This window comes from Protopterus annectens, chromosome 3.part1 (genome assembly GCF_019279795.1).
Source record: "Protopterus annectens isolate FY-2018-M chromosome 3.part1, PAN1.0, whole genome shotgun sequence".
NCBI classification, from domain to species: domain Eukaryota; kingdom Metazoa; phylum Chordata; order Ceratodontiformes; family Protopteridae; genus Protopterus; species Protopterus annectens.
Genome location: NC_056732.1, coordinates 217,561,828 through 217,587,249, shown reverse-complemented (window position 1 = coordinate 217,587,249; position 25,422 = coordinate 217,561,828). Strand labels below are relative to the sequence as shown.

At 42.7% G+C, this 25,422-nt stretch overlaps 1 protein-coding gene across 1 annotated transcript in view; it reads left to right on the top strand.

Annotated features, from left to right (window-relative positions):
* The window catches only part of DNAJC13 (DnaJ heat shock protein family (Hsp40) member C13), a gene marked incomplete in the record, with an annotated part of 3,140,357 nt that overhangs the window by 1,826,256 nt on the left and 1,288,679 nt on the right, over window positions 1-25,422 (top strand). The window contains 1 exon segment of the mRNA XM_044066722.1: window positions 15,024-15,226. Within this exon segment, the coding sequence (XP_043922657.1) occupies window positions 15,024-15,226 (203 nt within the window).

The following is a 25,422-nucleotide window of genomic DNA, read 5'->3' as shown; positions in this document are numbered from 1 at the left end:
CCTCATTGTTTCCCCTATCGTGACAGAGTATATCCTTCAGGTTCTTGTTTCTCTTATAACTAAATTGTGGAAAGTCCCCTACTATACCACTCAAGTTTCTGTCACTAGTGATGATGTTCCAATTCCTCTTGATGATGTCACACACCCCTTTGACTCTTCTATGAGAAAAAGTTCTTTCTCTACAACACCCACAGTCTTCAGAATCCCTACACAGGCTGCTATGCCATACTCATTGCCTATCACTGTGAACAAACTATTTACATCTAGGCTTACCAACATAGTGCCCTCCTGGCTGCCTTCCCTGTTCATTTCACCCAAAACTCTAAGGAAATGTGCAGTGTCCTTCAGAACATTGTTCATACGATCTACGTAAGGTCTAAGTGTGCACTCCAACCATATTGACAAATGCTCCGTGACCCACCCCCTTCCCGAAACTATGGGTCTAAGGGATGGGTCTGTCGATGATTTGTGCACCTTGGGTAGGGCCTTGAACACAGGAATGACTGATTTATCCACATGAAAGAATTCCATGAGGTCTTGAGTGATATACATGTTAGTATACAACCATTTAATCCGTCCATGTACCTTACCAATGATGTTCCTGACCTCTACTGGATTCAATGGTTGATATACTTCTTTGTCTGCCAACAATCCAGATAATTTCATGTTATACCAGTCAGTGTCAAGGACCACTACAGCCCCTCCTTTATCTGCCATCTTTATTGTTAAGTCTTTGTTCTTACTAAGATTCTCTAGGGCCCATCTTTGCTCAGGGTTCAGATTGTAAAAACGATCTTTTCCTTTTTCTTGCATAAACAAAAACAATTAATGAATAAACTAAGTGCGGGTGAAAAAGGTGGAACATAACTACTAGGCTGACGTAGGCCCACACTAGGACCCTGTGTCCCTCCATAGATTGGGTCATGGAGCATTTGTCAATATGGTTGGAGTGCACACTTAGACCTTATGTAGATCGTATGAACAATGTTCTGAAGGACACTGCACATTTCCTTAGAGTTTTGGGTGAAATGAACAGGGAAGGCAGCCAGGAGGGCACTATGTTGGTAAGCCTGGATGTAAATAGTTTGTTCACAGTGATAGGCAATGAGTATGGCATAGCAGCCTGTGTAGGGATTCTGAAGGATGTGGGTGTTGTAGAGAAAGAACTTTTTCTCATAGAAGAGTCACTGAAACTGGTCTTGGAGAATAACATCTTCTTGAGCAATGGATCAGTGTTTAGGCAAGTACAGGGGGTAGCCATGGGTACCCACTGTGCAAATTCCTACGCCAACCTAGTTCTCTCCTTCTGGGAAAAGAAACATGTTTTGAACCACAGAGATTGGAGTCCACATATAGGGGTTTATCTACGTTTTGTAGACAATATCTTTATTGCCTGGAAGGGGGGTGAACAAAGGCTAAATACTTTTATGGAATATCTACACTCTACCACATCCTTCTTGAAGTTTGATATCAAGAGCTCATGTAAGGCTCTGGACTTCTTGGATGTCACAGTAGAACTTACACCCGTAGGCTTTAGTTCCAGATTATATCGAAAAGAGAGTTGGAAGAATTCTTTGCTCTCATTTGACAGCATGCACCCTAGGTATACCTTTTCCAACATAGTGGAGGGGCAGGTTGGCAGGATCTCTAGGATCAGTCGACAGGATGAACACTTTGAGAGAGAGATAGATGACTTAAAAGAATGTTTCCAAGAAAGAGGGTATAGATGTGAGCTAGTGGAAACAGCAGTAGCAAGAGGTACTGCGAACAGGCAAGGCAAATAGACCATGGCTTGATGTTACAATGAACCTAGGAAGTAATTATAGTAATCACAATGGTCACCGGATGAAAGGTAGGAAGAAGGAAACTACACCTAGGATAACACTAACATATGGCAGTAATGTCAAAGGGGTGTGTGACATCAAGAGGAATTGGAACATCATCACTAGTGACAGAAACTTGAGTGGTATAGTAGGGGACTTTCCACAATTTAGTTATAAGAGAAACAAGAACCTGAAGGATATACTCTGGCACGATAGGGGAAACAATGAGGTCACATGCCTACCTAGGTCGCTGGGTACTGTCCCATGTGGGGGCTGTAAGGCTTGTGATCATATTAATAGGGAGACAGTGTTTGTACATCCTTCCACAGGGAAGAGTTTTCATTTTAAAGGGAGAGCTACCTGTAGGACCATTAATGTGGTGTATTTGGCTGATTGCACGTCATGCTCAGGATATTATGTTGGTAAAACCCACAATATGCTTAAGGTCAGGATACTACAGCACATTTCGTCAATTAGGAACTGTGATGAGCACAATGCGCTATATAATCATGTAAAGGATAATCCTACACATAGATTTAAATTTAGGGTGATAGCCAATGTATTCATTAATAAGAGAGGGGGTGATATTAGGCTAAAGACAGAAACCATAGAATCAAAGTGGATTTTAGATTTAACAGCCCATATTCAACCTGGGCTGAATGATATGGTGCCTCTGAAGCCAACACTTAAAAGTAGGCGTACTTTTTATTAAGTAAGAGTGCTTTTAATGATGACTTGTTAGTTTCAGCTAACAATTAAAACAGGGTGAGTGATTGGTGTATGTTTATTTTAAAATGTGATGTTTCTGAGAAGCACTTTGTCTGAAGAAGGGCTTAGCCCGAAAGCGCTCACTTTGATACTTTTTGGTTTGTTTTGTGTTTTAATAAACATTTTACAGTATTTGTACAGCAGCAGTTCCCAGTGACGTTATTGGTTTGCTGATTTATTTCTTTGCTGAACTGGGATTTGGCTAAGCACTAGCTTTATTCTTTTTGGTTTTGTCTTGGAATATTCATAGGTTAGTACTAGGCTATCTGCCTTCTGGGCCATCTTAAGAATAGCCAAACTTCTCACCTCAGAGTTTAGATCAAACCTTGTACTCTGTATTTATGTGGTAAACACACTGGCCATTATGCCAGTTCTCAACCCCCCCACCACCAAATTACAAATGGTCTTATCTGTTGCTTAAATGCTTCAGACAGATAAGTGTTATAGGTTTATATGTAATTACTAGGCTAGATGCCCTTGTGGACCATTTTAAGCTTGGCCAATTTTCCTTGGTGAGAATCAAACTTTGTACCCCTGATCTGTAAACACTTAAACCATTATGCCAACCCTCAGCCCTGAATGTGTGCAGACAACTCTGGTACTGTCTTGATAGAACTAAATCTTTCAGATCTTTGGATCAGTTATTAATTTGTTCTGAAGGTAAGAAGAATGGACAACCTTTGTCAAAGCAGAGGATTTCCAAATGGTTGTCTGAGGCTGTTACCTTTGGTTGTCCTCCCCACAGCAAAACTATTCAAGGCAATGTCAAGGCCCCACTCTACCAAGTCCTTGACTTCATTTGTGTTTTTTTGGAAAGGGTTAGATTCCATAAGTATTCCTAGAAGCAGCAACTTGGTCCTTTGTTCATATCTTTACAAATCACTGCAGGCTTGATTCCTTCTCTAGGTCTAGATGAGGCTGTGGTAAGACCATTCTCCAGGGACACCTGGATCCTTCTTCCACCTCCCAAATGTATTAAGCTTAAGGTTGTCTAGCCATATATCTAAGGCTACTGCAACAGTGATCAGTATGATGATCATAGTACAATTGTGAAAGTAAACTTACCATAACAGTAGGTGTTCAAATGATTGCTGCTGCAGTAGCTGCTCCCTCCCTCTACCCCCCTTTTGTTCTGGTGTGGTGTTTATTCCAGGGTGTGGACATTTATTTTTTATTGTTCTTAGCATTGTCCTTTCAGGAATCATCCTCCTCTCTCTGTTGGCATACAAGGTCTAAAGAGCTTTGTGCCCAAACCTGTCTTTTTAGTCAGCTCAGTTCAAGCAGTTTGGGTGCATGGAAAGAGCTTTGAAGCTTTAGAAGCTGTCCAGCTGTTGTATCTTAGGCAGGATATAACCCATATAACTAAGGCTTCTGCAGTAGTGAGCATTCAAACATCTACTATTATGTTGTTTACTTACACAGCTGTACTTTCTTCCCTGTCCTGAGGCTGCAGTGACAGAGATACTTTAGGGCATTTTTTGCAAAAGACTGTCCAAGGCACTTGGTCCCCCTCAGAGGCCATTCTTCACATCAATATCCTGGAGAAGAGGGCAGTCTTTGTAACATTTTGGCCTTCCAGGACTCCCTTCCCAGAGATGTGATCTCCATCTAGGCTGACAGTATGTCAGAAGTCCGGTACAAACTGGTAGGAACATTTTTACCACTTGTATCGAGAAGCCATGAGGGTCTGGCGATGTCTTCTCACCTAGGATAGGTTGAGCAAGTCTATCCTAATTCAATAGTTGCCCCTCAATCTGGTGGTAGTGAATCAGATTTTCAGCTGCTGGGGCCAACTGTGCTATCACTTTGCCTCACCCAGCACCACCAAATGCAGCAGGTACTTTGCCCTAATTCCCCAGGAGGGGGAGTCCCAGAGGGATACTCTGACCTGCACTTGGTTCCCCAGTCTCCTGTATGCCTACTCCCCACCACTCCTCTCAGCCTGAAATTTCTTTTGAAAGCACTTTGGAGGAAAGCTACAGTAATCCTCATTGTTTCCTTTTGGGCTCCATCCAGTCTCATCTGATTCATCCACCTTGGTTTCTGGACCCCACTCCAGATCTTCTCTGTCACCTGAACAGGATACCTCACCCAGACATTCAAGCCCTCAATTTGATTGTATGATTTCTTCATTTCTGATTATAGCTAGACAATCCAATCTTTCTTCCCCAGTCATTCATATTTTACCTCCACACTGAGACCTACCAGGTTTATAAGTGTAAATTAGAGATTCTCTGAGCTTCCATTAGGAGTTTGGATCACTTTTCAGCCCCTTTCCATTCAGTCTTAGACTTCTTAGCTTCTCTGTTCCACAGTGGAGCTAACTACTGTACTATCAAGGCCCAGCTAGTAGCTCTTTCCAGTTGGGGAGAATCATTCTCCCATCAGCTCCCTTAGATGATCTAAAAACCTTCCTTAAGGTAACATTCCTTCTTCACCTTCCCCTTAGGAACCCCGTTCCTCCTTGGAAGATTACCATTCTTCTACAGACCTTAACCAGACCTTCCTTTTTGCACCTGCAGCTATGGATTGACTTAAATAATCTGACTTGAAAGACCTTTTTTTGGTGGCAGTCACTTCTGCTAGAAGGATTTAGAATTACACATCCTTTCTTGTAAACCTCCTTATTTGATCTTCCATAAGTACAGAGTTACTCTCTGAGCCAATCCTTCCTTTCTCCCTAAGGTGGCTTTCTAATTTTCACTTAGTCTATTAACCTTCCTTTCTTTCCAAGATTCACAAACAAAGGAGCATACATGTTACACCTGCTGGATGTGCACTGTCAACTTCAATTTTATTTGCATCACACTAAGAAAGTTAGAAAGACCGATCAAGTGTTCATTTCTTTTTATACAGACAAACTGAGAAAGTGAGTGTCTAAAGTGACACTTTCTTGCTGGTTATCTGATTGTATTTCACATGTCTATAAGGAGGCGGGATTATCCTTACCTAAGCCACATAAGGCTCATTTTATTAGATTGGTGGCTACTTCCACTGCCTTCTTATCCAGAGCATCACTTGGCAACATTTGGGTTGCAGCTTTTTGGTCCAGCATCTGTACCTTCATATTATATTACAAGCTGGATTTACAATCGAGGTCTAGAGATTCTTTTGGTTTGGCTATCCTCTGGAATATCCTTCCATGTGATCTCCCAAGATTGATATGATAGTATCTGGAGACTCTGCCCCATCCATTGAGGAATGAGCAGAAGAGACTTCAGACATGAAAGTTATGTTCTTACTATAGCAGTCAATCTGTTTTGTCTGCTTCCTTTTTACCTCAACTTCCCTCCCACCTTCCACATGCAACTTCTTTTTCCTTTGCTTCTGGAGTAAATGCACTGATAATTTCCATGGCCTGGTCATGTACTCTTCAAGCTCTAGGAAGGGAAGCAGGTTTCTTCTGTGTGGTGTTTGGTCTTTTATAGGAGAGCATGCCCTTCAGTTTATGAAGAGCAGGAGTAAACTTAGTCTGAGGTAATTTTCTAGTTACTAGAGATTATGGGTAAGGGGAAGAAGCCTAAACTTTGGATCTAAAGTCTGAATGGCCGAAGTTGGATCCTAGATGAATCCAATAACCCATCTGTTCAAGGTTATAAGCAGACAGCACAGATTAATCATTATGTTAATGTCATAACTTTCATTTTTCTACCCATAAAGCTAAGGGTACTGCAGCAATGATCTAAAGATGAGCATAGTACAGCTGTATAATTAAGCTTGCCATAACAGTAGATATTTGAATAGATCATTATTGCAGTAGCTGCTCCCTCCGTCCCTCTTATTTTTGTATGATTTTTGTTGCCAGGGTGAGGGCATTCATTATTATGGCATTGACCTCTCTCAGGGATCTAGCCTCCCTCTTTCAGTTGACATGTAAGTTTTGAAGGTCTTGGTGTCCAGACCTCTGATTTTCTCCAGCCTTGCTCAAGCTGTTAATGGTTTGGACACATGGAAGAAGACCTTAAGCTTTGGAAGCTGGCCGGCTGTTGTATCTTAGGATGTAATACATAGGTTCATAGTTGGGTACTAGGCCATTGGCCTTAGGGCCTATATAAGCCTAGCCAAAAAGGTACCCTGACTTTCGCCACCCAAGAAAATTATTTTCCTGTGCCCCTGTCAAGCAGAGCCACAGAAGTGATCCCTGGGTGAATTTCCTATTTCCCATCCAATCATCAAGATTTTTCTTAAAGTGCTAATGAGGAGCTCTGTTTGATGTAGATAGGTAGTCTGTTCCAGAGTATGGGAAGTCTCTGGGACAGGAATCTAGCCCTCAAGCATGTTCTGTTCATTGTGGTGACAAGGTTTAGGTCCCTAGAGCGTGTAGCTTGGAGTGATTGAGATGTCTTTAAGTGGAGCATCTTTGTTTGGCATAGCTTTGTATGTTAGGCAGAGATTGCCTCTGAGTAGGCGATATGCAACGGAGTAAAGCTGTAGTTTTTTGAGACGGTCTGCGTAGGGCATCTGTTTGAGGCCGGTAATCCTCTTTGTGAGGTATTTCTGCGGCCTTTCCAGTTGTTGATGTCTTGTGAGGTACATACCAAATGGGGCGTTGTACTCTATAATGGGTCTGAGTGATGAGTAGAGGGGAACAATGACCTTTTTTTTCCTCGATGAGAAAACTTTTGTGATGAGGTGTGCCACATAGGATTTCCTGACCACTGTGGCAATGTGATTATCAAAGGAGAGACTACTGTCCACCTGTATGCCAAGGTCTCTTATCACACTTTCGGTGTTAAGTAGACTTCCGCCTATGTTGGTAGTTCATGGGTACAGAGTTTTTCCAAAGGGGATGACAATGCACTTTTTGGCATTGAGCTTGAGGCCATGGCTTTGACACTAGCATCTGTCTCAGTGAGGCCCTTTTGTAGGATGTCCACATCGTTAGGAGTTTCGATTATGGCTCCTAGTTTGCAGTCATCTGCGAACTTAGCCAAAGACCTTCTGTGTTAGCCTGTACTTCAGAGAAGTAGATACCAAACAGGAGAGGACTCAGGACTGAACCCTGTGGTAATCCACTTGTCACTGGTCTGAAGTCTTATATGGAGTCTGCTACTTTCACAGTGTGGGTTCTGTCAGTATGCCAGTTGGCAACCCATCTTGTGACATAAGGATTTATACATAGTTGAGTGAGTTATCTATAATTCCAGAGTGGAGGATGGTGTCAAAAGCCTTGGCAAGCTCTGGATAGGCTGTGTGAACCACCTACCCTCATCTATGGCTTTGGTGACTGCTTCAAAAAAGTCTATCAGGTTTAGGAGACATGATCTGCCTTTTTACAAACCCGAACTGTGTGGGGTCCAGAGTTTGGAGATCTCCAATGTCTTTGAGTTCCATGATGATACGTTCCATGGCCTTGCAGACCAAGCTCGTCAGGCTAATGGGGCGGTAGTTCCCAGGGTCTATCGTGGCTCCCCCTTTGTGGAGTGGGATAACTGTCGCGGTGTTCCATTCATTGGGCACAAAGCCTGAGGTGAGGCTATGACTGAACATGGTACTTAGGTGGGGTGCCAGTTCATTCTGTAGTTCGTGTAAAAGGCAGCCTGGGATGTTGTCAGGTCACATGGATGCTCTGTTCTTGGCTTTGGCGAGTGAGGTTTTTACCTGTGCAGCCGTGATTACAGGAACTTTACATTTTTCCAGTATAGAGATGGGCCCTTTAGGGGGTGAGAGGGGGTAAAGTTAGCATTGACCCTATCTGCCAGGATGTTGGCAATATCAGTTGGTTCTGTATATTTAGTGCCATTGTGCTGCAACTCAGAGCAGATCTGAGTGTTGCCATTTCAGATTCTTGACATAGCTATAGAATGCTTTGTGGTTATCTTTAGAATCTGTGGCAATTTTGTTTTCATAACTAGCTTTGGAGGATTTTATGAGGGATCTCAGCTTCTTACTGAGGCTGACCAGGGAGTTCCTCCAATCATGGGATTTATTCTTTTTTGCAACAGTTTCTTTCTTCTGTTGTAGAGTTTATAGCAGAAGACCACCAGATTGGCTTCCTTTTTTTGGAGGATAGCATCTTGGTTCTGTTAGGGATAGCACGATCCATACACTCTTGTAAGTGCTTATAAAGGGCATTTGTGTAGGATTCAGCAGTCATACCTCTATTGTCCATCTGCATGGGTGTCATGAAGTTTGCCACTTCTGTCTTAAGAAGCGTGAAGTTGGCTTTGGAGAAATCTTTTACGCTTGTTTCCCTTATGGGGGGGTGGGGGTGGGATGTGGATGTCTAGGGTGATTAGCTCGTGGTCGGATCTGACCAACGAGGAACTGACCTCTGGTGTGGAACACCGGATGCCCATGTTGGTGATGACCAGGTCTAGGATATTGCTGCCCCTGGTGGGGGTGTGGATAAGTTGATCCAAGGCGTTGGAATTTATGAATTCCAGAAAACATTGAGCAAAAGAGTTGGTACATGAGTAGTTTTCCCAGTTAATAGTGAGGTCGTTGAACTCACCCATTATTGGGGTGTTGCGTTGTACCCTAATATATTCCAGTGTATCAAGAAAACAGGAGTGGGAATACTGGGGCATGGTGGGGGGGGGGTCTTTAGCAAGCTACAATCAGGATTGTGGTCTTGCCCAGAGTTAGTTGAACTTGGATAATCTCAGACTCATTATGCTGAGCAACTAGCTTGGAGTTGTGGTTGTCCTTAATGAATATAGACACGCCACCAACTTTAGTGTTTTGGTCTGGGCTAGGTGGCCGAAAGGTGTGGTATGAATTATAGCCTGGTAATGCAGGGGTGCTCTCTGGAGCTTTGAACCAAGTCTCTGTCACTGCACAGATGTCAGTGTTCTCCATTTTAAGGAGTGCCTCGAGTGAGTGCATTTTGAGGTTTAGACTTCTAGCATTGAGTAGCATTACCCTCATAGTTTGCTTGCTTGTACCTGTTATGGTGGTGAATTTGTCATTTGAACCTTGCCTAAAAAAGGCACTATAGGAGTGGCAAGAGCCTTTGCCAGTATCCAGAATCCCAAGGGCAACAGGGGCAGGCCATCTTTGGCAAAGCATCATGGTCTGTCGATCATGTCATCCCTGGCAGACAGATACTGGATTCCCTTAGAATGACACCAGAAGCTTAGCCAATTGTTGAAGTCAATCATTTTGTCCTTGTACTGTGGTATCATTCTGGGTGATGGCAGGATGCCACTCTGCTAGGGTCATACCTGCCTGGGCTACAAGATAGGAGAGCTCCTCCATGTCTCTCTCCATGTAGTCCAGGGAGGTATGTCTCAGGTCATTCACACCAACATGGACAATGACAGAGTCATATTTGTACTTGTGGAATGACCTGAGTGCGTGCGTTATGTGGCGGATCATGGCACCTGACAGGCAGCTAACAGTAACTTTCTCCTTGTTTAGCCTGGTCAATGGAACATCAGTGTGCCTGACTATAGAGTCACCTATGACAAGAGTGTTGGGTACGTTATGCCTTTTGGGCTGTAGTTGAGTGGCACACTGAGTTTGTGGGCTATGTGTCATTTGGGTTGTGTTGGGGGGGTGGGGGTTGCTTGCATTTCTGCTTTGGAGGTCTCGGTTGTTTGGGAAAATTTTTATTGAGAGCCTCCGTGAATGTAGGCATGTGTTTTGTGCTTCTGTGTGTGTGTTTTGGTGGTGTAGGTTTTGAGGGACTATGTGATGAGTGTGGTGTGGTGCAAGTGTTGACTTCTCCTCTTGACTGTCTAGTCCAGTCTTTGGTGAAGAGAGCTTTGCTTCCAGTTTGGCTATATAAGTGCATCTCTCGCAGGTTGTAGTGTTGGGTGGTAGGAGGAGAGGGTTGTCTTTGTACATGAGGCAATTGCTGCATTGCCCCAAGATGCCCAGATTCATCAGGTAGTCAGGCAAAAACACCGGGAGCTGACCTTTAGACATGCCTGGATAGTTGCTTATTTATTAAGTACTAAAACTGTTTTCCTCTAGACAAGTGAGGAAAGTTGAGTGCTGTAGTAATTTGTAGCTTATTTAGTGCTTACAACGAGTTCTGAACAAGTGCTGAGCTCAAAGAAACAGATTTGAGTGCTAAAACTAAAAAGCTGGCTAGTTGCATGAGAAAATTTGAAGAGCAGACTTTATGGCACCAGGAATAGTTAACCCTAGTTAAGTGGGTGGGGGGGGGGGGCGCGAGGAGCTTACAAGCAGTCCTGGATACAGCAAATCTGTATCTGGACTAGACTTGTTACAGGAAAGGGGGGAAGCAAACTTAGAAAATTTTTTTCAGTAAAGTGGAAATGGAGAAAGCTGGAACAGAAGTTAATTCAAGGTTAAGAATCTGAGTGAATTGGCCTTCCCAAATGTTCTCTATTAGACTGAATGAACTAATGACACTAGACTGGGAGGAGTGTCACAGGTCAGATATACAGTATGGGTGGGCAACTGCAAAGCCGCCAAGTATAAGAACACCACAACAATAGGGAGGGGGGGGTAGGAAACTATTACAGCTACTAGCTGTAACCACTAAAGAAAGTTTTAAACAGATCAAGGAGCAAGCAAACTCTAGAGAATGCTTTTAACTGCAAACAGACTAGACGAACACAGAAACCTCAAAAATGCACAGAAAAGCACGGATAGAGCACTCACAAACAGAAAATACAACTCTCCGTATGAAAAAGCAGTTTACAGTTAAGTAATTCAGTAAACATGCAATTAGAGTAATGAAACGGTATCTAGCAATGAAAAATACAGTTAAAACAGAATAAAACAGTACATAAATGCAGTGAAACAGTAAAAAAAAAAGCTTTATAACAGTGCAAATTTAGGTAGGGGCACTACAGCAGTAATCTACTCTAACATCTGCTAATATGGTAAATTTGCTTAGACAACTGTACTTCTGAAGATTCAGTAGGTCTTTACAAAGATGGCCGGGTAACTCTCTTTGGCCTAATCAGCAGTGGTTCTACCATCTCAGATTGGCTAAAGACTATTATCACAAGCTTCCTCACCAAATGGGCTTACACAGAATAGAGGATTGATATACTCCAACCTTCAATTTCTTTCAACTCGCTGCCTGGATGATATTTTAATACCTTTAAGGCACATGTTTTCTGAGGGTGTATAGCTAGTATTAAAGGAAGCTGATAAAGTTGGTGCAAGAGAATCATATTTGGCTAAGTGGAAAAGATTTTCTTGTTGCCAAAGCAAGAACCAAAATCCTTTTAATGTCCAGTCACCACTGTTTATACTGTATTCATGCATTTTTATTCCCTGGCCTTTCTTACTCTCTCATGTCAGGATTTACCTTTCCTGACCCTTTTTGCTTGTCTGGCCATTTCTGACCTGCCTCAAGTCAGAGTTTTTGAAAGGGGTTTTCCATATCTGCCCACCTAGAAGATAAGCAACTCCTTGGGATTTTAATTTTTTACTGGAGAACTTGCACTTTTTCCCTTTGAACCAGCTCATGAGGCTGATTTGAAGTTCTTATTGTGGAAAAGTTCATAGGTTCATAGGTTCATAGATTAGTTGACTAGTGTTTGACTTCTGCAAGAATATCTTGGTTACAACCTGTCTTGTGATTCATCCCCGACTCATCTTTTACAAATATAGAATTTGTTCTCAAACATAACCATTCTTTATGCCTAATGTAGTTAGTTTAATTTGAGCTAGGCCTAGGTTATTCATCTCCCGGTTTTCCACCCAGGACAAAAAATAGGGGAGAGAGAATTCTGCACACCTTGGATGGTCCACAGTGTACTCCGATACTAAATTGAAAGGATAAAAACATTCATGAATTCTAGTCAACTGTTTATTTCCTGTGAAGGTAAGGAGAAGGGGCAATCTATCTCAAAACAGACAGTTTCTAAATGGTTGTCCCATGCTATTGTTTTTTTTTTTTGCTCTCACCATAACAAGTCACTTCCAGGCAAGGTCAGGGCCCACACTACCAGGTCTTTTGCTACTTCAGTGTGTTTCTGTAAATTAATGGACACTGTAATATACTAGAGGCAGCAACTTGGTCATCCATGTACACTTTTACCAACCAGTAAAAGTTAGGTTCTTTGTCTAGGTCTACATTTGTTTTTGGACATTTATGCAGGGGGCCACTGGACTCTGATCTTTCTTCCTCCTACCTTTGTTTGTAAGCTCTGGTATTCATCCCATATAGCTTAGTGTACTACAACAATGATCGAATGATAAACATATTATAGTTGTGTAAGCAGACTTATAACAGTAGATGTTCAAATAAGTCTCACTTGCAGTAGGGACACCTTCCCTCCATCCATCTCCTCCTTTTGTTGTGTTTTATGCCAGAGTATCAATATTTTCCTTTCCCGGTTTCATAGTACATAACTAGCTCACAAGGCTGTAGCTTCCCTTGTTGTGAGGCAAGAAAGCTTTAAAACTTATACCCATTAACTGTTGACTTTATACCTCTGTCCTTGAGCTGTACAGTGGTTAGGGCCTGTGGTAGGTTCCTGTAAGCCTGGAAGCTAGCCGGTCATCTGCCCTCTTTGGCTTCGGCTACTACAACAGTAATCTATTGTAACATCTGCTGTTATGAGATGTTTACTTGTACTACTGTACTTTTTCTGGGCTGTAGTTAGGATTTTTCTCCATCAACACCACAGATGTTGACTGCTTTCCATCATTTTTATTTTGATGGGGTGTTATAACTAATTGAAATCTAATCCTGATGAAGTGAAGAGGCTTATCCTGTCATTTTTCTTTCCTTTTCAGGTGTGTGGTGCCTGAAATCACTATTTGAATGTGAGTCGCTGATTTAACTGGAAAAGAGCTTACCTTTCATTATCCACTTGCTGTTAGGGTTAGTGCTTGCTTTACCAGGAATGGTGCATTTTTTGTTGAGATTTCCTTAGCTTTATTGATTGAAAATGGTTGCTTTTTGTAGTGATTTCCATTTGTTGTTGAAGTCCATTCCTTTGGTATGTTTTAGTTTATCTTAGAATTATAGGAATCTGTCTTTCACCAGCTCTTACTGGGACTTAAAATGGTGGACTAAATTACACTTCATTAGAATGCTATTGAAAAATAACAAGCGGCAGAATGTAATATTGGCATATTTTAATAAATCAATCCCGAACATCTTGGGATTTCACTTTCTCTTTTGACAAATTGCACAACAAAAAGCAACAATTAAATAAGTGAAGCTACCAGTTAAGTAATTGAAAAAAAGCTGAGAGATCCACGTATATTTTCTTTTCATGCGCATAATATTCTTTATATAGAAAACATTTTAGTAGAAAAAACACTTTTTTCAATTAAAGAATACAATGTTTGTAACAGAACCAGCTGTTTTACAGTAATGTGTAGACCTTGTGGTGGTGTTATTTTTCTTTGTCGGGTGACCATCAAGCCTGCCTCTAATTGAATTGGTGGCCTATTAGTTCCCTGTACACCTGGTGCCAGTTCACAGCTTGTCCAGAAAAAGTTGTCATTTGGGCAGCCGTAAGGGTTTTTTTTTTTTTTTTCCCACATTAGCATCCCAACATTTGATGGCATTCCTAGTGGACTAACACCTCCAGTGGACAGTGGGATACGTGCTTGACCTTGTTTAGGCAGCCAACAATACCTTTGCCATATGAATGCTCATTCCTGTATATCCTGTTTGAAGGCTACCACCAGTCATTTGTTTGATGAACCTGTCCATCACCCTCCATGCCACATATTTACATCCCAGATTCTCCTCTAAGTGGTTTAAACAGTACACACCTGGCTGTGCCCTACTCTTCCTATCCCAAGAGGGACTGTAAGCTGTTTGTTCTCAGATTGCCTGAGTCCTAGTCAGAGCTTTATTCTTATATGCCAAATGTGTGTATAGTGTTATACTTTGTCAGCTCTGCTTCCATTTTCAGTATAAGAAACTCCACATATCCCCTCTACTATGGAAGGAACAAGTTAAAACAGTAGCAGCCAATCTTTTATCTCCTACACATTTTACTTTAAAGTAGTAGGCTGTGTTACATACTGCCTGAGCCATTACCAAGGTATTACTTTTGAATATCCCCTAATCAAAGCCAGTATGAATACTGTACAGCAAGTGAAATGGAAGGATAGTCACCAGTCAACTGTTTATAAAAGAATCAGTGCCATGGTCTTTTCTATCTGACAATTGTCAACAGCACAAAAAGCACACAAGAACCCCAAGATGGTATTTTCTTCACAGTGTGTCAGTCCAGTGTTGATTTGTTGAAAGGTCAGATACATCAGCTTTTGTTGTCAGTGATTTTGAGTACTTCGTAGGCCAGAGCTGTTTTTGCTTCTTGAGCATAGCTGGAAATTAACTTGAATTATTAATTGGCCGTTGTTTTTATTTTTCTTTCTTCACTGTAGAGAGACAGAGTAATATGCAGACTTTCATAGTTCAACAAAAAGATCCAGCAAACATAGTTTGTAGAGTAGGGAGGATTGCAGGTGCAGATGTAGTTCATTTTTTTAAACTAAATACATTGCTTTTTCTGTAAATCTTGTTTTTAATAGATGAAGGAATATTGGACCTCTGGAGTACTCACCCCAAAGACTCGTTGCTGGGCTCAAGGAATGGATGGCTGGCGGCCATTGCAAAGCATCCCTCAGTTGAAATGGTGTCTTCTGGCCAGTGGACAAGCTGTAATGAATGAAACAGATCTTGCTATACTTATTCTTAATATGTTTATTACAATGTGTGAATATTTCCCCAGCAGGTAAGTAACCAAAATCGTGTACTAGATATCGAGTGCATTAAACTTCACTACTGTTTTTGTTTCAGTTTGCTGGAAACAAAAGAGGGTATTAGAACTGTAAAAAAAAAAAAAAAAAAATAAGTCCACTTGCATAATCTCTGATGCTATGACAGTCAAATAACTAAGACTGTATTCTTATATTCTGTTGGAGTGGTGGCGTCACCTTAACACCACAGAAATTCCTTCATCCTCCACTAGACAACAGAAAGGTACTTTGGGAAGGCAGCACTATGCCATATAGGGTTACAGCCCTGACTATGTTCAGGTGACTTAGGGGCTCAGGCACTTGTAGGGAAGGATTTGACTGAGTGGCAATTTGCCAACATGTCCATCCTGGGAGGGGAGTCTGTTCTGGTTCTTGAGGAAACACTAGGTGTTATCCCAGTGGAGTTCAGTCCTAACCAGCAGGCAGTACTGTGACCATTTGAACTGCAAGCTGAAGGGAATTAAGTGTGCTGGTGCATGTTTCCCCTTTGAGGGCAGTTACAACACAGCTTCTAGCAGCCACTGTGGATGGAGATGTTCCATCAGGGGAAGACAACCCTCCAGGACCACAAACTGCCCTACTATCTACCACCAGACTCATAACTTGATCAATTAGAATTTCTGGGCAGGAATGAATGGGCTCATCCAGGGATGCTTAGTCCCCATCTCAGTTGAGCAAATGGCTTGATTTGGTGAAGGTAGAGGAGGTATTATTGGACTGGTCTTGGGGGGAGGGGGGACTTTCTTCAGGGTAGAAAGCATGTCACTTGTGTTTTGAGCTACATCTCTGCCAGTTTAAAATGTTCTTTTTTGTTGTTAAAATGTTTATTTTTAACTCCAAATTTGAAGTGTGGATGTGTAGTGACATTTCATACCTAAAAATAAGAAAAAAGACATTTTTTGGTTGATACTTAGTTGTCACAAGGTCAAGCTTACCCTCTAAACTCAGGGGACTGTTCACTGAGATCCCTTAAGCTCCAGGAAAGAAAGGTGTACAAGCTGTAGAAGACTTGAGGTGAAATGCACAAGGTACAGCCCGTGTGTCAGATTGTATTTTTTGTTTGGATTAAATACTGAATGATAATGAAAACACGTTTTGCACAGGATGTCTTCTTTAGGTTTACAGAATGAACTTCTGAGAGAAAAATTAATACGTACTACAAACGGAGGAAGTTGTAAAAAAAAAAAAAAAAAAAAAAAAAAAAGGCAGCTTGCTGGATGTCCTTCAAGGATGCATCTGCAGTCCTTACATATGGGTTGTCTTCGGTTGGCCGGATTCCAAAGTCTGGGTCCGGCGTCGGCTGATGTCGCCCCTATCCTGACGTCAGAGCGCCTGGGATATAAAAGCGTCAGCCGACACCATCTTCCCCAGTCTTTCTTGCCGCGCGGTGCCCGAAGCAGAAGCAGTTCGCAAGTGCTGGTCGGCCAGCTCCTGTAATTTCAGCTAACCGACGACTTCAAAAAGCTAAGTACCCCGTTGGGGACTCTTTCTTGCCTCAGCCGATGTCAGATCAAACGGTTAAAGTTAATAATTGTTTAACTTGTGGGAAACAAATACCTCATAAGGATTTCCACTCTTACTGCCTCCCCTGCCTAGGCCCAGACCACAACGTCTCGGCCTGCGCAGCCTGTGCATCCTTTAATAGATGCACTCTTAGGCGTCGGTCGGAGTTTGCAGAGGAATTTTTGGGGGATAGTTACTGTTACAAGATGCCGTCGGAGCTTCCGACTACTCATTTAACCAAAAAACGGAAGGACAAGGACAGACACACGCGGTCCGTGGTTTCGGCCGAAACCACGGCTAGGCCTACCGCGTGTGTCTCTGTTTCTGCTGAAACGGAATCCTTGGTGCTTCCGACCGACGAAACCGCACAACCGACAACCTCGGTCCCGGAGGCCTCCTCTGAGTTGGTCATAGAATTCCCCTCTGAAACCGGTGCTCTGGAGACAACCGACACCATTCCTCTAGACAAAACCACTCCAGCATGTGGGGCAGCCAGGCCTCCTGCATCCATGTCCATTAAGGCATTTACCCATGCTAAAGCTGCTAAACAGCCAAAATCTCTCCCTCCCAAGGCTATTCCTCCGGGATCCACTACAGGTTCACAGATTTTAAGTCTAGCTGAGGACCTTATTTCCTTAATTAGGGGCTCTCAGCCCCATCCGGCAGGGGCTCTCAACCTCCTCTAGACAAAAGGCCCAGGGTTGAGCACACAGACCCCCAGTCTTCTGATGAGGCCTCAGATGACTCTGCTCTATCAGACTACCAGGAGGAGGCTTTTACGGCCTACGAGGATTCTGATGCAGCGGAATCTATTCCCTCGGCCTCTCCTCCAGAAGAGTTGTCCTTTGGGGAGACACTTCACTCCATGAGAGAGCATTTCAAATGGCAGGGCCAGGAATTCTCTGATTCCAGAAAGAGGTTAAGGACTTTTTTGCATTTACCTCAGCATAGACCTTTGGCTATTCCTCCTGTTTTAAATGTCATTGATGATGTGTACTCTGAGTCTAGTTCTTCTCCAGACTCCCTTCCTCCGGCTCCTATCAAGCCCCATAAGTACTACAGGGTCCCGGACTCGCATCATTTCCTTTACAAGGGCCACTCTGCTGACCCAGAAACTATTTCTCAGGGTCCTAAAGGGGTTGCTACCACCACTACAAAAAATCCTCTTCCTTCTGAAAGGGAGTCCAGGGCTTTAGAGAGATGGGGTAAAAAAGTGTATACTTCTTCCACTCTTTCTATGAGGGCATTAAATTGTCAATTCCATATGATACAGTACCAAGAGTATTTGTTAGATGAATTGCATAAAAAACTTTCTTCACCTGAACCCCTAGATCGCAAGGCACTTCAGGATCTGGTACATAACTCTCAACAGGTTAGCAACCATTTCTTGCAGTGTGGTTATGATGCATTGGAAGCTTCATGTAGGTCAGCAATGACAGGTGCAGTCATACGTAGACATGCTTGGCTGAAGGAACAAACTCTGCCAGACCATGTTAAAGCAAAGCTACTGGATGCTCCGCTGGAAAAACAAAATTTATTTGACTCCTCTGCTCAAGAGGTCTTAAAGAAATTTGAGGAAAAGGCTAAATCAGTACAAGCAATCAAAGATTTTCTCCAGGTCCAGCCACCAAGATTCAGCAGAAATTGGCCTTCTAAGAATTGGAATCCGGCCGACCGAAGGGCTGCTTGAGGCAGGGCAAACCCATATGTAAGGACTGCAGATGCATACCTATCGGACATCTACATTTATGGTAGGTACAAAACTGTACTTTTCCCTGAATGGAAAGAGCACTAGACGTGTGGAATACTTTACTTTAAAAGCTTCAATAACGGACTGGGATATCTGCCAAAGAAGACTTTACAGAAAAATATTACAGGGACTCTCTCCCTTAAAATCATAGGGTGAGGATCCTTAGTCTTCCTTGTGCATTTTTTGTCTTATGTTCTAAAAGAGGTTATTTTAAAAATGTGGTCTCCAGAAAAATCTAGTCAGAATCCGAGACTTGAATTCTGTCTGACCATGATTATTGAACAGAAACTAGAAAGAGAACAACTAGATGTTCTTCGTGTTTCACTGTTGCAGTCATTACATTTGGGTTATCTGCTTGCAGGTAGCCCTCAGTCAGCCTGATTAACAAAGTCTTGGGTCCTGCGTCGGTTGCTGTCCCATCTTCCATGACGTCAGGTCATCAGGGGTTTAAAACATGCAGCCGACGCCATTACACCAGTCTTTCTTGACGTGCATTGCCCGAAGCAGAAGCAGTTCGCAAGTGCCGGTCAGCCGACTCCTGAAATTTTCGTTTTCGAGTTTCAGAACCGAAGTCTTCAACTAAAGCTACATACCCTATTGGGGAAACTTTTTCTTGCTCCTTACCGATGTCAGTAAAAGTTAATAAATGCATTACTTGTCGAAAGCAAGTATCTCATAAAGATTTTCATTCATGCTGTATTCCTTGCTTAGGCCCTGACCACGACGTACCTTGCTGTCGGTTTTGTGCTTTATTTAATCACTGTCGTCTGTATATTTTCGCCTCTAAATATTTCGGTTCTCGGTTCAGTTATCCAGAAATGTCATCTGTTAGCCATCCGACTACCGGGATTCCGAAAAAACACAAAGATAAAGACAGAGACAGGCCGCTGAGGTCTAAAACTGCTGACGACACCACTTCTAAGCCAGTCTTGCCAGTTCGCTGGTGAGGTGCCTTCGCAGCCCCTGATACCCGCTACTTCTGATTCACAGGCCTCTACTGAGACCCATTCGGAGTCCGGTATGCCGCGCGATGCTTCAACTATGGAACCCGTGGATGTCTCTACCTTGGATGGATCTGAAACCGCTGTGCAGGCACCGGCTTCTGAGGGTGTATTCAGGCCTACGGACTTGCATATTAAATCGACGCCTTCTTCTTTACTTAAGCCTAAATCTCGATCCATGTCTAAAAAAACTGACGCCCAGGCCTCTATGCCTAAAACACAAATTACAAGAATGACTGAAGATCTAATAACTCTAATCAGGGGTAGCCAACCCCCCCTTCTAAGAGGCCTAGGAATGAAGCTGTTTATGAATCTTCTGATCAGGATTCTGTTTTTTCTGATTCTTCTGATAATCTGGATTTGCCCTTATCTACTTATGAAGATTCTGATGCAGAGGACTCTATTCCCTCTGCTTCCCCTCCTGAGGATTTTTCTTTTGGGGAACCTTACATACTCTAAGGGAGCATTTCCACTGGGAAAGCCAGGATTTTTCTGATTCATAAAAGAGGCTTAAGGATTTCCTTCTCCTACCTCAGCGTAGGCATTTAGCTATTCCTCCTGTACTAGACATTGTTGATGATGCTTTTTCGGAATCTAGTTTGGCCCCTGATTTCTTGGCTCTCGCTCCCAGAAAGCCTGACAGATTGTACAGGGTCTCTGAGTCCCACAAGTTCCTTTTCAAAAATCCTATTGAAGATCCAGAGACTATTTCACAGGGGCCCAAGGGCATTAAGGCTTCTACTGCTAAAAATCCTACCCGTTCTGATAGAGACTCCAGGGCGCTGGATAGATGGGGTAAGAAGGTTTACACTTCTGCAACCTTGGCCATTAAGGCTTTAAACTGCCAGTTTCATATGTTAAAGTATCAGCAACGTTATTGGACTGCTTAAACAGAAAATGATGATTCCCAACTGTGTGGAAAATAAAGAATTACAGGATTTAATGCATTCTGCCGAACAAGTTGGAAAACATACTTTGCAATGTGGTTTTGATTCATTAGAGGCCTCTTGCAAGGCTGCTGTTACTGGGTCTGTGCTCAGAAGGCAGGCTTGGCTTAAGGAGCAATCTTTGCCTGATCATGTTAAAGCTAAATTTGTTGGATGCTCCTTTAAATCAGGACCGCCTGTTTGGCAACAAGGCTGAGGAAGTTCTTAAAAAGATGGAAGATAAAGCTAAATCTATGCAAACTGTTAAAGATTTTTTTTTGCAAGTTCAGCCTCCTAGATTTAGTAGGCACTGGCCCTCTAAGAATTGGTCCTTTCCAGCCCCTTCCAGGTCTTCTCAAGCCAAACCCAGACACAGCAAAAAACCCAGGTTTTAGTCCCAGGGGACTAGCAGAACTAGGCAATGGGGGCCTCCACTTCCAAATCTGGGAATAAGACTCCCCCCTATAGTAAACTGTCTCAGTGACTTCCTTTTAAAATTTCCAAGCACTTATCAACTGACTGCCCCTTTGGGGGGAAAGATTGCTCTTCATGCAAAGAATTGGAAACTCATTACCCAAGACAAATGGGTTTTAAATATAGTGTCCCAGGGATACAGATTTCACTTCCACACGTTGCCAACACCAAGTGGGTGGCCGGACCTATCCCCAAATCAGTGGGCAGAGGCCCAAAAACAAGTACTTTCTCTCTTAAGCATGGGAGCTATTCAGCTGGTACCAGAAGAGGAAAAGGGACAAGGTTTATACTTGAGACTTTTCCTGGTACCCAGAAAAGACAATTTATGGCATCCTATCCTGGACCTGTCTACTCTAAACACCTTTTTGGAGATTCCAAAATTCAAGATGCAGGCTCTTCACCAATTATTTCCTGTGCTAGGCAAAGATGCCTGGTTGGCAACACTAGATTTAAAAGAAGCATACCTGCACATCCCATTCAGGGAATCTTGCAGAAGATACCTACTCTTCAAAGCAGGCTACACACACTATCAGTTCTTTGCACTGCCCTTTGGCTTATCTACTGTACCCAGGGTATTCACAAAGTGCCTAGCTCCAGTTATTGCGTTTTGCAGGCAAAGAAATATTCAAATATACCCATACATGGAAGATTGTCTAATTCAGGAAGAAAGCTTCAGGAAGAAAGCCAGGACATACTTTTGAATTATCTGGCCTTTGTAAAAAGGGTTCTAACTTGTCTGGGGTATACCATAAATGAAAAGAAATCATACCTGGTACCCTGTCAACAAATTATATTCTTGGGAGTAAGCTTGAATACAACTTCCCAGATGGCTTACCTCACGCCAGAAAAGCAAATTCATTTGACAACTTACTTCAAACAAGTGGCCACAAAAACCCTGCTGTCTGCAAGACAAATACTGCAAGCCTTGGGGTTCATGGCCTCCTGTATTCTTCTAATTATGTATGCAAGACTGCATACGAGGAAACCACAGTGGTTTCTAAAAAGCCTATGGTGTCAACATTCTCAAGACCTAGAAACAATGATTCCTGTCATACCTTGCCAAGCCTAGAGTTCCTTTGGTGGGCAGAGGCCTGCCACCAAAACAAGGGACTACCTTTCACACTACCCCCTGCCACCCAAACCCTAACAACAGATGCATCAGACTATGCATGGGGGGCTCACCTGGCAGGGAAGTGCATTCAGGGCAAATGGAACCCAAGTCAAATGCACCTGCATATCAATCAAAAAGAAAAGTTAGCTGTACAGAATGCTCTGACAGCCTACAAGGACCACAACATTCTTTCCAGGGCAACTAATGGTAAAGACGGACAACACCACTGTTATGTGATACATAAACGGGGGTACGCATTCTTACCCCCTCTGCAGACTTGCCATGGTATTGTGGAACACAGCCTTGAGCTACCAAGTACACCTACAAGTTCAATTCCTGCCAGGAAAATTAAATACACTGGCAGACGGACTAAGCAGAAACCTCATGGACCCACACGAGTGGAAATTGGAACCAAGGATTTTCAACACGTTGACAAGCAAATGGGGAGCCCAGATATTCACCTGTTTGCATCTCCCCAGAACCACCAATTGGACAAATTTTGTACAAGGACTCCCCACAAACAAGCCTGGAAAGTGGATGCTCTGTCTTTCAGCTGGAAAAACCTATCTGTCTATGCCTTCCCTCCTCTGCCTCTGCTCTCCAAAATGCTACTAAAAATCAAACAGGACAAACCAAGGATGATTTTGATTGCTCCAGACTGGCCGCGCTAACACTGGTACCCCCTACTGCGCAGTGTGTCACTGTTATCTCCATGGCACCTGCCTTAGACTCCTTCCCTGCTGTCTCAGCAAGAGAACCAGATTCTGCACCCACAGCTTCTAACACTGAAACTTGCAGCCTGGCTAATTACTTAATCTCTCCTTTACTATTCCTGAGCAAACCTGTGATGGATGTCATTTTAGAGGCAGGGAGGCCTAGTACAAGAAAATCTTATGCTGAAAAATGGAAAAGATTCTGTGCCTGGAACCATTCTCAAGGGATGAGCACAGCAGTGCCCAGTTTACCTCAGATTTTACAATACTTAACTGAGATGCTTCACAAGGGCCTGTCTTTTTCCTCCATTAAAATCCACACCTCAGCCATTTCAGCTCATTATAACACAGAACCTCCCCTCTTCTCTCATCCACTGCTCAAGCAGTTCCACATAGGGGCCAAAAATATGAGACCACCCAGGAGAGCTCCAACCATAGCCTGGGACCTTAACTTTGTCTTTGAGAAACTCACTCTACCTCCTTTCGAGCCAGCTGCTACTGCAGTCTTAAAATTTCTTTCTTGGAAAACAGCTTTCCTTTTAGCAATCACTTCAGCTAGAAGGGTATCTGAATTACAGGCCCTTATGGCAGTGGAGCCTTTCATCATCTTTCATGTGGACAGGGTGTTCCTCAGAACCAATCCATCCTTCATGCCCAAGGTGGTATCCAGTGTGGCTCTTAATCAGTCCATTCATTTGCCAACCTTCTTTCCCAATCCACAGAATAAAGAGGAACGGCTACTGCATTCCTTAGATGTGCACAGACAACTTAGATTCTACTTGGACAGGACTAAATCTCAAAGGAAATCTGAACATCTGCTGGTGGCATTTGCTGCAGGGGCAGAGGGGAAGGCTATTTCAAAGCAAACCATTTCTAAATGGAAAAGCCATTGCATTCATTTCTGCTATAAGCACCATGGAAAACCTATCCCCCAGGGGATCAGACCTCACTCCACCAGGGCCGTATCTACCTCTACAGCCTTTCTCAGAGGAGTCCCTACCAGGGAAATCCTAAAAGCTGCTACCTGGAGTTCTGTACATACTTTCACAAGCATTATCATTTGCCAATTTTCTCTAAATCCAGAGCTGGCTTTGCCACTGCAGTCTTGCATGGCCTTATAGCTGGCCCTAATGCTATTTAAATTCCTCCTCCCAATCATAGGTTTGGGAATCTACCCAAATATAATGACTGCAACAGTGAAACATGAAGAACATAGTACAGTTTTGTACACTTACCATAAATATAGATGTTCAAGTGTATGCACTGTTGCAGTCCTAGTTACCCTCCCTCCAGCCCCGTAACTTCTTTTGGCTATACCTCTACTTTCCTTTACTATGCTTAAAAGCCTTTTTGGTGTATTTGCTTTTTTGTTGGAGGTATATCTTTGTACTTTTATATTTAATTGCTTCCCATTAGGGGAACACCTGACATCTGGGGCAAGAAAAACTGATGTAATGGCGTCGGCTACATGTTTTATACCCCTGACGACCTGATGTTATGGAAGAAGGGACAGCAACCGACGCAGGACCCAAGACTTTGTTAATCAGGCCAACTGAGTGCTACCTGCAAGCAGATAACCCAAATGTAATGACTGCAACAGTGAATACACAACTGTACTTTTTCATGCAACTATTAGTGTAAGCAGGCAGGGGAAAAAAATCTAATAATGAATTTGATGTCGCACAACTGAAGTTGAATGTGGTAGGGGAATCTGTGACATTTTATTCACTTGAGAATGCAGAGGCAAAATTCAAAACATGCATTGCAAAAATCTCTTGAAGAAAAGTGCATTTGGGAAGTACAACTGAAGGAGGAGCATTTACATATAATTACAGCAGAGTAAGCATTTGAATCCTTTTACTTTTTATTCAAAAAGAAAATAGTAAAAAGTAACACAGACAATGCAATTAGTAAAAAACTTCAGGAAAAACCTAACCAAGCTAGAATTTGCACTGTGTGATGCCTTAAACCTCCTATAATAGAGGCCCATAGGATATATGCAAATGACATGACCCCTTAAGGATATCAAGTGTTTTAAGCTATATGGCTTCTGAATGTCCATGACTTTTAACTTTTTAAGTTTTTATGGATACGTTCAGGCCTGTGAAGCCAAACCCTACTAGCTGTGGACATGCACGCTTCAGCCTTCTTATGATCTTGTCAGCACAGCATAAGTGGACTGTTTGACTGTACTTAGGAACACACGGCATTTAAACCTAGCTGATGTCCATAACCAATTAAGGTGTCTTGCTAACTGGTTTGTCTGTGTGACCTTTTCAGTGTTTGGTTTGGATGTTAGTTGGGATATCTTGCAGACACCTTAATGGTTATGGACATCATCTGAGTTTAAAGACCCTGTGTTTATAAAGTAAAGTCAAACAGTCCACTTAAGCTGTGATAACGAGGTCGTAAGAAGGCAAGGCCAGAACATAGATTTCCACAGCTAGTGGGGTTTGGCTTTATTGGCCTGAATGTATCCATAAAGACTTAAAAAGTAAAAAGTCATTGGCATTCAGAAACCATATAGCTGAAGTACTTGATGTCCTTAAGGGGACATTTGCTTATATCCTATGGGCCTCTATTATAGGAAGTTTGCTTTATATTTAGAGCTGTTGGCAAAGAAAGTAAGGGATTCAGAAATACTAGGATATAATTGGCATGGTAATAAAGAAACATTGGCTTAATATGCAGAT